This window comes from Tinamus guttatus, unplaced genomic scaffold, assembly GCF_059628265.1.
Source record: "Tinamus guttatus ecotype Peru unplaced genomic scaffold, ASM5962826v1 Tinamus_guttatus_pri_ptg000314l, whole genome shotgun sequence".
Classification (NCBI taxonomy): Eukaryota; Metazoa; Chordata; class Aves; order Tinamiformes; family Tinamidae; genus Tinamus; species Tinamus guttatus.
Genome location: NW_028288848.1, coordinates 5,089,930 through 5,102,450, shown reverse-complemented (window position 1 = coordinate 5,102,450; position 12,521 = coordinate 5,089,930). Strand labels below are relative to the sequence as shown.

Genomic DNA, 12,521 nt, shown 5'->3' with positions numbered 1-12,521 from the left:
TGCCCGGCCAGGGCAGCGCCCTCGCTCCCCCGCTGCGGCCCGGCCCGGCTGGGGCCGGCGGAGGCACCGGAGCTCCCTGGCGCGGCGGCTACTCACGTAGTGCTTGGAGGGGCTGCGCCGCTTCTCCACGTCCACCACGGTGGCGTCGAGCACGCTGTAGGACAGCATCTCCGCGGCTCCCTGCGGCCCGGCCCGCTCGGCTCCGCTCCGCTCCTCCGCCGCGCTGCCCGCCGCGGCGATGCCGGCCGGCGCGGGGGGCGGCTCGAGGCCCCGGCCGGCTCCGGCTCCGCCCCGCGGCTCCCCCTCGCGCCGGCTCCGCGCCCTGCCCGCTGCCTCCGGCTCGGCGGCGAGTGCGGCGGCGACGGCAGCGCGCGGGAGGGCGGCAGGGAAGGAGGGGCCGGGCGCCGCCGCCGTCCCCGCCCCCGGGCGGCCCGGGGGGCGCGGAGCCGCCGCGGGACGGGGCGCGCCGGGGAGCCGCCCCCGGGCGGGGGGACCGCGCCCCGCCTGACATGGCGGCGGCGGCGCCAAGGGGGGCGCGGGGGGCACGAGGCCTCTGGGGCTGGAGGGCCTGGAGGGAGCCGAGGGGCAGCGCGGCCGGAGGGGCGTGAGGCCCCCCGGACGTCTCCGCCGCTGCGCAGCGTCCTCCCCACACAGCGTGTCCTCCCCACACAGCCGTGTCCAGCGCACCCGGCTCTGGAGGCCGCCCGTCCTCTCAGGGACCGCCAGGATCCCTCAGGCCCTGCCTAGCAGGCTACCGGGCGGCCAAGGCCAAGGCCTGCACGAACTGTCCATCTGAGAGGTTTATCGCCATGCAAGCCCCATTTCAGTTCTCTTATCTACAGACACGTACCTACGAACTAGCATTACCTTCCGCCATCAACGCTTCAAGACCAGCTTGCCCTAGAAATTAGGCTGCTTTTATCCAGTAACGTCTCACACCTTCACACGGTTGTTTTGGAGGCTGTTGTCTCAAGAAAGAAAACTTGGGTATGGTCGCCCAGCCCCCAGCCAGGTTTATGAAAATCTTTAGCAACTTGCCAAAGTAACGGAAGTCACAAAGACTTCTCACTGTTGCACTGAGTCAAGGCCCTTCAACAGCAGCCCAAGCCCCTTTCTCAATAAGCTTCCAGACGACCCAGACAACCCTGACAACCACAGAGTTGCTATAGCCCAAACACTTACAAAACTCCCAGATGTTGTGGAAAAAAAAGCATTGTTCATCCCCACATGATTTCTTTATACTATGAGCAAATTTTTGTGTGTCACATCTGTGTCACCAGGCCTTCAATAACAACTGTAAAGCATTAGGACATTGGAATTACAAAGCCATAGATGTGGTAGCCTATAGGTTGACATCTGGGAGCAAGGAAGCCCAAAGCTAGTTTCTACAAGCAGCTTATAAGTGAAGCAAAGGCATCAGTACATGGTACAAGCTTCTGCCAGGTGGCATCAAGGTGACTGCTGTGTAATGCAGTCACCTACACAGCCTACCCAGAGAAAGATGCTCCAATCCAGTTATCACAGGCCCCAGCAGATCCGGCCAGGTGCAGGTCCTCAATGCTGTTGGCTTTCTAAGTATTTGCAGTCCCTGCTGCAAATAATTTATGTTCTTAATAGTAGGTGGAAACAGAAAAGCCCACTTGCAACCCCTCCTCTCGCGCTGCAGGCAGCTGCTAGGTTATCTGAGCTGGAGAAGCATTTGAGTTGTGCCTTCTGCTCCTCCATCCCCGGGCTCCATACACCAGGACACACACCAAACCAGTGAGCTGCCAGAAAACACCACACTCCTAGCCTCCCATCCTGGAATGGGCTGGCAAGCGGGATCGACTTCTGGTAATGGGACAGGGCGCAGAGGGGGGAAGCTCGTGTGCCCATCTGCGCGGTGCCTCTTTCCTTCAGTGCAGTCTCTTCCCTCCTCAGAGGGACTTCCCACCTCTAAGCCTCACTTGACACAAGGCAGTGTGGCAATAACCAACACTGGGAACCTTTTCTGTTTAGACTGGTCAGGGAGACCCTGCTGGGCAGAGCAAACAGAAAATTCTTCTCTGAAAACAGAAATATTCAAATAACCCATTGAGAAAAATACGCCTGACCTCCAGTCTCAGATGCCTCCTTCCTGTGATCCAGCAGAAACATTTAACTGGAGCTCCATACAAACTTCTTCTATGATCTGCCCAATAAATAAATAAATAAAAGCTCCTCCCATCACTTAGTGTTTGGTTTTAATCAACTTTTGAGATATTTAATTGTGAAGGAAAAATATATATATATATCATGTTCCAAACACTGCCCTACCATTCCTGCCATTCCTGTTAATTGGCATCTTCTTATGGCAGTCCTATCTAGCTCTCTGCAAGGAAGGAGCTTTATTTTCAGCTCAGCCTGGCACTGGAGGTTTGAGTTTGTGCTCCCTTGGTGCCTTCCCCACTCTGTGATGGTGTCTGGCCCCTTTCTTCTGCTCACAACAATTAACCCCAAGTCTCCACCACTCTGCACAGCCTGGTCCAGCTGCAAAGTCTGCTCAGCTGTCGTACAGAGCTGGTTCTGCTCCTCCATCACCTGCTGACCTAACTGAGCACCCTCACCTTCCACCCTGCTTGTCTGCTGCATCCATCCACCAACCAACACAGGAAAAATGCATTTCGCTAGGGGCATGGGCTGTTTTTGTAAACATGTACAACACCCAGGCTAGTGGGAGCCTGATCACACAATATTGCAAGACCGACAGAAAATAACCAAAACCTCTTACGCTGGAGGCTTGGGAAAATCTGCTCCTCTCTTAGGCAGCAGCTGGGAAAGGGGAGCTGGCCGTGCTCCCTGTGCTGGGAGCCAGGCTCAAAACAGTGGGACTCGAGAAAAGCAGAGTGCGCAGCTCGGGCCCGGCAGCCTCCTGGGGTAACTGACCCACACGGCTGAAGGGCCTGCGTGTTTCCTGGGTGCTCACAGGCCCAGCCAAGGCACTGCAAGCTCGCCAGAAAAACAATTCTAAGGGCTTTATTCTCAATCTTTTAGCATTTATATTTAGCTTTTTTCTTAAAGTCTCAGTTACTGAAGCCTTGTCATTACATGGGAATACCACTACTGTTATTAATTACTTTTATTTAAAAATATTAATAACAGTATTAACATAAAATTATTAACCTTTACATACTTGAGATTTCAATAAAATTAACCTGAGGAACTCCTCAGGAAATTCAGAGTTTTGAAGACTAAGATAAAACAACATTTTTAAACAGCCGTTTTTTAAATTTATTTGCAGGTCTTTGGGCAAGGAGTTATTTTATTGACCAAACAGGTGATTGGATTGGCCTTGCAGATCTAATATAGCTACAGCCAGAAACCTAAGTTCTGCTCCAATTACAGCAAAAATTGATGCGTGACAATGTGTGCGACAGTCTCAGAACTGGAACATGACGAGCTTGAGAGGATTTTGTCATGCTGACAATTTTTTTGTAAATAGGCATTTGAGTTGTAAATTGAAAACACTTGGATCGTGAAATCAGTGAGAAAACAAAACGAGGGACAGCATTTTCTGTGCTCCATTAGGCCCATTTTTACTGCCTCTTATTAATTCATGGCATATCACTGCAGATAAGTGAAATCCCCTGAATATTAACTAACACATTATAGCCCAAGAACTCGTTTTGTAGTGGCTCAAGTTGCTGTTTAAAGATGGTGTTTCATTCTTGTTTTCCATTTTCTGTTTGCCAGAGCGGGGCAGCTCAGTCTGTCCCCGAGACGCACGCTGGCGTTTTCACTGTCCTCCTGTCCCGACAGCCGCGGGAGCCCGGCGCAGGGGCAGGGGACGTCTCAGCGCGGTGCGTGGCAGACGAGGCACCCAGCTCGTTACTGCAACCAGAGCTCATGCCTAACCCGCTGGGCATGGTGCTGGAGACGGGCCCGTGGTGTTTGCGGGGCGCTGGCGTGCAGCGCAGCGCTGAGCCTTGTTGCGCTCCCGCGGGGCTGCGGTACTCACTAAACACCAGTGTCGTAGAAAGGGCTGCTTTCCGCGCGGCTCATCCATAGAGATGTCTTTTGATACAAGTGATAGCAACTGCAGAGCTTATCTGTCATTCAAATCTCAAACGCTGACACATAAAGCAAAACACAACCGTCTTCCCCTATTTTTTCAAAGCCAAATTGCGTCTCAGCTTCTTGGGAGATGACTGCTCTTCAGATGAAATTCACACTGGGAATAAAGCAGCACAGGGAGGAAAGGAACCAGCTGCAGTCTCTGCGGACCAGCCCCCTAAGCACAGCAGCAGCCTCCTCCCCAGGGAGCCCCACTCCACCAGCCCCTCTGCACTACCCACTGCAATAGAAAAATCAAAATGCTTATTTTCCCTGCCAGCCGTGCAATGTCTTCCTAACAGCATCCAGCTTTTACCTACATTGTAAAAGAGACTCTTCAGTTAAATTGTAGATTATCCTGCAAATATCTTAGAATTTAATCTTTTCATGACTATGGTTATTTTTCAGGCCTCTCATACAGGGGTTATGGATAAAGACTTCCAATAGTGGCATGTGCATGGTCTGTTCGGGGTGGTAGTAGCAAATTGCAGACTGTTTTCCATCCAAGTACACCTTGTTCTTTTCCATTGTTATAAAGGCTTTGTGGATATTTGATGACTTTGTTAAAAAATAAACCACAGCAAACCCAAACCACACTTTCCTGTAATATAAATATCAGGCATATGCTTGAGACAGCTGAAGCTTATCAAACAAATCACAGGTTTGGCTTAAGATTCCCCTGGTTACTTCACAGATGCTGTCATTGATTTCAGTCTCACTAAAGAGGACATTTTGATAACAGCTCCTGCCTTGCTCACTACACAATATTTGGAAATCTGTTGTTGAAAATGCAGACTTGTTACAAATGAAGTTAAATGTTGGAATCTTTCTATGCATTTTCTTCCCATGGTACCTCTGAGTATATGTATGGACACTGAGCCTTCCATACCAACAGATTTAGAATCCCCACCAAGTCATTTTCAAGCTTCAATTTCCTTATTCATTATTTTCACTTATTCAACCCCTTCTGAAATCAAACAATAATTTTATTTGCTTGCACCTCCCCCGGAGAAGGCCAGAGAATTTAACTGCCAATATCCAAATTAGAATATTTGACAGGTAGACTGTGAATTGCAAAAATGTATTGATAAAACCTTTGGAAAAGTCAGTCACAAAACTGCAGTTGTAGCACAGATGACAAAAGCACAAGCTCAACACCATAAAAAAAATTCTGCAACTCCCACCATTCAGCAGTGAACTGCATTAAGTGTTTATTTTCTTTTAAGTTATCTTAATGCAAAACCAAAGTGGATTCCCCACCATGGAAAGGAGCAGGGCTCCTTTTTTAGGAACAGGGCTTTTGGACCTCCTCAGAGCAACATCATCCCACAGGCGGGTTTTTTTCCTTCAGTCATTCCCAGGTTAGACTTTGCTATCACTAATGGTGATATCTGGAAAACCAAATACCATGGAGGATATTTATTGCTTGGAAAAAGAATGAGATCATCCAAAACCAGAGAAGTTCTCATGGAAAGCAGATCTATAGTTTCTCTGGCGGGGCTGCCGTAGGAGTGCTGTTCAGCTTGGAGCACTGCCACTGCCTGCTATACTGTCCAGTTAATTCCAGTCATTTTTACTGGATCCGTCCCACAAGCATTTGTTGAGCCACAGCCATGCAGCACCAGGGATGAAACCTTAAAGACCATTTTACTAACGAGAATCTTTCTCAACCTCCAGTAAAGTGGCTCTTCCCTGCAGGAGGGTCACTAAAAGGCAGCTGAACACACACAGAGCACCCAGGAGACAAGGGCAGCTTCTCTCCCCAGGGCAATTTCCTTCAGTTAGTGATATAGCATCCAGGCAAGAAGAGAAAATACCCCAAGCCTGCACAGCATCCCCTTTGAAGTTTATTTAAAGCACTGAGCTTCAGGTTGCATTCACAGCAGCACCTTCAAAGCTCTAGCACTGCTCAAGGAAGAGCGTTTCCGCAGTTCTTGCCTTCCCAAAAGCAGGGGATACACTCGCTGGGCACACCGAAGTTGTAGTATGTCTCTGCAGAAAAAAAATCTCAATCACACTTCATTATAGAAAGCAGCAAAAGTACGCTCACGGTTTTCCCCTCATAAAACTACCAGGCATTACTTGCCTCCAGAAGCCATTACATTATCCTGGAAACATTGATCCTCATAGACACTTTGGTGGCCAACTCTTATTTAACACGTAACTGTGAGCATCTGCACCCTCCTTTAACAAAGACAAAATACCCTGCAGAACAGAGGAACTGCTAAAGGACAGTATGAGGAAGAGCATATAAATTACATTGTTATAAATTACATTGTATATAAATCTGTCCATGTGTTTATGATAAATGTTCTTTTACTCTTTCTTTTTCCTGTTCTCATTTCCTCCCTGCTTTCTAATTGCAGAAAATAAAATAGTACAAGTCCTTGCTTTCATTATATCCTACACCTGCTGCCTGTCCTGAAACAGATGTCTGGAGCATCATTAGCCAATTATTTCTTAGCTTTTGTCAACAGGACTAATTTCAAACATCTTTCTGTTAAATCCTCCTCTCCCTGCTTCCTCTGTATTTCTCTTCCTTTCCTACATTCAGAGCTCCAACAAAAACTCCTCTCTACATCAGTTTGCTCCTGTTATGTTTGTCCTAGATCACTGAACTTACAGAAGAGGAAAGAAGGGGATTATAACTACTTTGAAACAAGAATCAAGTTTGAGAGATATCATGGATGGGGGGGAGGTGGAAGACAAGGCAAGGGAAGAAAATAAGAGAGTATTAGTCAGCAGCGGAGGCTGACAACACCAGCTAGTTTTTTATGGTTAAGGATTTTGGGGACATCACAGCAAAGGAGTGTTTTACTTGCACACAAGGACAACTCCTACGCCCTCACTGTGAATGACATTTTTGACAACAGGAAAAAAGCCCAATTCCAAGCACCCTCTTCATTTCCCTAACATCTTGCATACCCAGCCAAGAAAAGCATGCTTGAAAAGCGAGCAAGCCTGCAAGGCAAGGATGACTCTGTTGTTGAGGTAGGCATTAGCGGGAACTGATTTCTCCCTCTTATTTCCAAATATCGCCTTAATATTTGGAAGAAATCTGTACTTCGGGAGGAACTGTGAACTGCCCAGGTCAGCTACAGGCTTCAGCACAAGCTTCATTTAATCGCATTGGCTGTCAGTGCGGTGACATATATATTTGTGGGTTATCTTACCTTGTCCCCAGCAAGGGTGGGAAGACTTTCCTCTCCTTTATCATGAGACAAAAAAAACCAAAAATAACCTAAGAATCCTGTGTCTCCATTTAAATATTCTGTGCATGCAGTGGTTTATCTCCAGTCATTCCTCCAGTTTTCAAGCAAGAAAAGGAGATGCTCTGGCCCTTACACTCTAGCAGATCCACAGTTTGCTCATCCCTGGCTAGGCTGGCAGACAGCTCCACTTGTAGCTGCTAGAAAAGGAGGGTTCATTTTCCCAATCAATAACAAAAAAAAAAAAAAAAAACAAGCTGAAACAAGAGCTCTAGGACATGTTGTGCCAGGTTAATTGGCACTAAACTGTTCAGCATTCAGCACTTGCTGAAAATTGTTCCTTTAGGTTATTTCTTTCACTAGTAAATTCCTGGCTATATTATGTTCAGGCAATCTCATTTATCTGGGCTGGTTTCAGCTTGTAAATTACTGTAACTAGATTAGTATAGTCCCCATTGCATGCTTAAAATATGTTATTGAGGAACGGTTGGCATCCCTAACAATCGGTTCCTCAGCTCTGGACCTGGACATGGATGCTGTATCTTTACCAGATTCTACCAGTTTGATTCACAGTTTCCCCTCATCCCTGTCTGCTCCACTAAGAAACTTCAGCAGAAAATTATCATTTCTCCAAACAGCCTTGCAGAAATAGGAGCTCTTATGGTTATAAAAGATACAGAAACAGGTTTCTTGGGGCTGTCTTGTGCATGGTGTCTCTACTAATGCATGACCGAGTTAGTTCTTTCCCCTCAACAGGAGCACTAATTTGGACCTCCCTCGTCTACTGGTGCATCTATCTCGGGAAGCTCAGAGGACTGTAATATCTCAGGCTTGTCGGCCACTTGTAAAACAACTGGCCAACAAATTACAAAGTCACTTGCAACGGTGGGAGAAGGCTGACAAGTGCCCACACACTCACTACAATCACATCAGTGTAATCTTCTTACAAAATCAGGCTGAAAGTAGATACACTGACTAGTAGACAAACTAAAAGTTCACGGCAACCACCAACTCCACTAATCTTTGTGATAAAATCTGAGCAAGGACTTGGAAGTGGCAGGGAGAGGCATATGGCTTCTGTTAAGGGTGCGGCTTGTGCTTACTCATGTTTTGGCAAGATGCAAGTATTTGAATTTTTAATCTCACACTTGGACACCTGCTAGAACCCTGCACCTAGGAGTTCTGAGAAACAACAATTATGGGGACAGAGTATAGAGTAGATACATTTTTGTGCATCTATAATGCAATTTCTAGTTGCTATAACGCAACTAGAGGATGGTAACCAATTACTGCTGTAACTATTCTTTTATCTCACATGGCTGAACTCTTATTGCCCACTAGCCTCCAGGCTGGGAGAGGGAAGGTGGAGACCTGACTGGAAGAAACTAAAGAAGAATGTAGCATCGCGCTGGCAGGAAGCTTCAAAATTCAAGTTGCCCCCGAGACCTGAACTTGCTCCCTTTCCATTTAGAGGTAAGTATAAAGATACAATTTCTTCAAGCCACAAAAATCTTTTTCCTGCAGGGCTGCTTACCTCCAAAGTAAAGCAAACAGCAATTCCTTAGCAAGCAGGTTTGCAATACTTTGTCTCATATTTATCCATGTGGCTCCATACCTTACAGGCTACTCATTGAATTCCCAACCTAAATAACAAATCAGCAACTTCTTCTATTTTTGGTGTTCAACTTTGGAATACACAAACATGAACAGTTCCACAAAATGGACAGCTTAAGGTCACGTAGCCAAACTTAATCTTTTTTTCATGTATTATCTTAACAAAACAAACAAACCCCCCACCCCCCACACAAATTTACAATGCAAAATTTGAGAACTCAAACACTGAGGAATCATTGATCTGGATTTCTATTTTGAAGAAATCATTATTTGTATTAGAGGTTTCCTGAGACCTCGAGGGAACAGGGTCTCAGGAAAAATATTTCGTACAAATACAGACTAGGAGACCACCATTGTCTCCAAGCACCTGGAATTCAAAATGACCATACAAGCAAAGTAATATGTATGGAAGGAAGAGCAGAGAAAGGTACCTGTGGAATCAGAGCTAAGGGCCGTTACAGCATCTGTCTGTCAAGGTGTCCCCACACAACCACAGGATTCTTCTCTAATAGCTCCCATGGACAGACCTCAAGAGCTTTGAATGATAAAAGTTTTTAAAAAATGGGAATTACAGCCTACTGCATAAGAAATGCTTTATCCTCAATTTACAACAGAGAGAAACTGAAACATGAAGCAGCCTCCTCTCTTTTCCCATTTTGAGCCTAGCCAGTGGGACTGAGGGTAGAGTTGTGCTTCCCTTTGCTTCCTTTCCAGAAAAGCAAACACCTTTTTGTAGCATTAGCAGCATTAAATGTAGAATATTAAGAGCCTTTAGTAATTTTTACTCTCCAGCACTGCATTTCTATGGAAACAGACCTTTTAAGATAATGTACAAATGCTGACTGCTTTAAGAACTCCATTTACTTACCTTACTTGCCTTTTACTGCCATAACTGTTTCTATGGAAACCAGAACTGGCCATATAGCAGTCCTACAGCATGAATTCTCACTTGTCAATTTTACATTAAAGTGCCACCTTCAAAGTCCTTTTATAAACCAGGCATGATTGTATTGCTCAGAGTTTTTAATTTAAAAACGTGTGCTTTCACTAAATGCTCCACACAATATTTTTAAGGTGTGGTCTCAGTCTAAGAATTTTAACAGTGTGCATGATATGACTCTTTTGGTTAAGGATATGATCTTTAAACAGAGAGACAGTTTATTAGCAGTAAAAGCCCTAGTGTGTGTAGTTAGACTTGCATAAAGGTGACTTATACCAACATGGGTATGTCTAGACTGCTGTCACAGAAGCATACTGTAGAGATACTGAGTAAATGGGAAAATCAAGCTACTTACTGTGCTCCCACAGCTAGCTGGGTTACTGCTGTGCAGGCATAAGCATGTGCTACTCTCTGTAGGTACAAGAGGGGGAATGCACTACACCAGAGCAAGTGTTAGCCTGTGCTGGGTGGCTACTGTGGAAAAAATAAAGCATTCATAAAAATAAATATATAAAAAATATAAATAAATAAATAAATAAATAAAAAATAAAGCATACTGCTGCACAGATTTAGAATTAGTCTAGTTCAAATCTAGGCTTCTCCATTAACCTTATCTTAATCTTTCATGCACATAAAAACTGTAAATTCCCTTGCACTCATTAATGTTGTTTCCCTAAGGTTCAATTCAAGTGAGAAGAATCTTCACATGTTCCTGGGGAACAATCTCCCACAGGAAGCACCATTCACATCCCAAGACCCTTGCATTGCCAGCACAGATCAGCTTAAATAACTTTCAAAAATAGGTTCTTTCCAGAAAGTTTTAGACACATTTTACATATAGATCAAAATAGCAGAAAGTACAGAGTCAAGATTGCAGGCAACAGAACAAATCAGATGCTGCAGGTATAACTATACAAGCTGCAAGTGACCAAAATGTAATCCTATTTTAGTATGATTGTGTTATAACTTATTTTAAAGAGACCCCAAAGAGCAATACAATCTCAAGGCCATCTTTCCCTGCAAGACTCAGCCACAGAGTTCCTCCCCAAAACTCATCCAGCCCACACATTTGTCTGCTACCCCAGGGAGAACCAGGGCCTTCCTCTCTTCTAGGCTAAGTGAGATCACCCTTCTCAGGGAGCCTGCAGGATTCATTTAACCCTTTCCCAGGAAAATCAACGTCTGCTAATAGAGCAGAACCTTTCAAAAAAACAGCCAGGTCAACATCTCAAATTAGGCATAGTCGGTTATTGGCACGTGCCATGCTCATCCCTACTTGTCCAGGACAGCTCATATTTTTACTTTGGACTATCCCTAACTTATATCTTTGTCCATAACCAAGTGGTAACACATGGTTAACTCTTGGAATGAGTATGACCCTTAAAAATGGGAATTGATATCCCAAATTTCTCCCATGGGCAGCCTTTGTTTTAAAGCATCACTTCAACCTGATCAGTATCAGAGCAGGAATCTGAAAGGAAATATCCCTTGTGGCAGTATGACTAGCCGGATCTTTTGTAGGTGTGATTTATAGTTCCTTGCCTTCCTACTCAGAACATGGACTTCTTTCTCTGCTTTCTAGAGCCCTTCACAGAAAAATAAAGTCTTCTACAATGCTTTTTTAATCCCTGTCTCCTCCGTCTATAGAATAGATGGTACTTAACTCCAAACACAGCAGCAATGCTAGAAACAATGGCAGTCTGTCAACTTAAGTCCTGTATTAAGTTCCCTTTAATAAAGAAATTAAAGGGAAATAATGGCTTATACCTAGTTTTACACTATAGACAAATGCACTATCTCTTTAAGGCTGGAGTTTTCCACAGGCCTCTGAATGCAAATGCCAAATATTTCGTCATGCCTTTGTGTTAGCCTATATCTCACTGCAGCCATGGCTTGGAACGAGGCACATAATATAACATCACACCAGAGACCTGGCACATGTGGGGCTACGCGCTGGCTTTCCTCATGTATATGGTTTATTTTTACCTGCTATGTCAGTCCTTATAGGGCTTTACCACTAGGTCTGCCTCCTGGGAGTCTGCGATTTCAGCGGTTCTGGGGAAGGAGCAGAGTACAGAGGAAGGACACATTAAATCTTTTCTACTCTTTTCAAGTTAAAGCTATCACCTTCCCACCATCAATTAAACAGATTATTTGGACAAGACCCTGCAGCAGAGAAGCCCTAAGCATAAATACAGAACAGCTCCAGGCTTTGAACTCCGGCACACAGGAGAGTTCTGATGAATCCTGCACGTCCCACATAGTAACCTTCTTTAAGGCCAGTGCTCTTTCATCAGTGTCTTTCAGCAGACACCGTGTTCCTCCACACATATATGGGTAGTGATATGGACAGTATTTTCCCCAAAAGCGACAAAGGAGGAGAAAACACACACAAAAAAACAGATCACACTAAGATTACAGTGGGTCTTGCTGACTTTGGTATTTTCTTCATAGCAGCAGACTTATGGCTCACCATTTGTGATGTAGGAAGCAATTTAAAAATAAACAGCAAAACAATGGCTGATTTGTGAGACTTCTGGTCTGAACAGAACCCACAACAATATGTATCAGTAGAGTCTACTGTAGCTGAGGGAATCCAAACATGCTTTACAAGCAGTGGGCAAACTGTAGGATGAGGACGGGATGCATTCCTGAATATGATTTTTTTGAAGAGGGTGGCAGCTGTG

At 45.3% G+C, this 12,521-nt stretch overlaps 1 protein-coding gene across 2 annotated transcripts in view; it reads right to left on the bottom strand.

Moving 5' to 3' along the window:
• SH3PXD2A (SH3 and PX domains 2A) overlaps nucleotides 1-168 on the bottom strand; it is a 239,068-nt gene extending 238,900 nt beyond the window's left edge. For both annotated transcript variants that reach the window (XM_088528649.1, XM_088528650.1), the window contains exon 1: nucleotides 97-168. In XM_088528649.1, coding sequence (XP_088384775.1) covers nucleotides 97-168 — 72 coding nt within the window. The remainder of the gene's footprint in view (nucleotides 1-96) is intronic.
• Nucleotides 169-12,521: the final 12,353 nt, after the last annotated feature.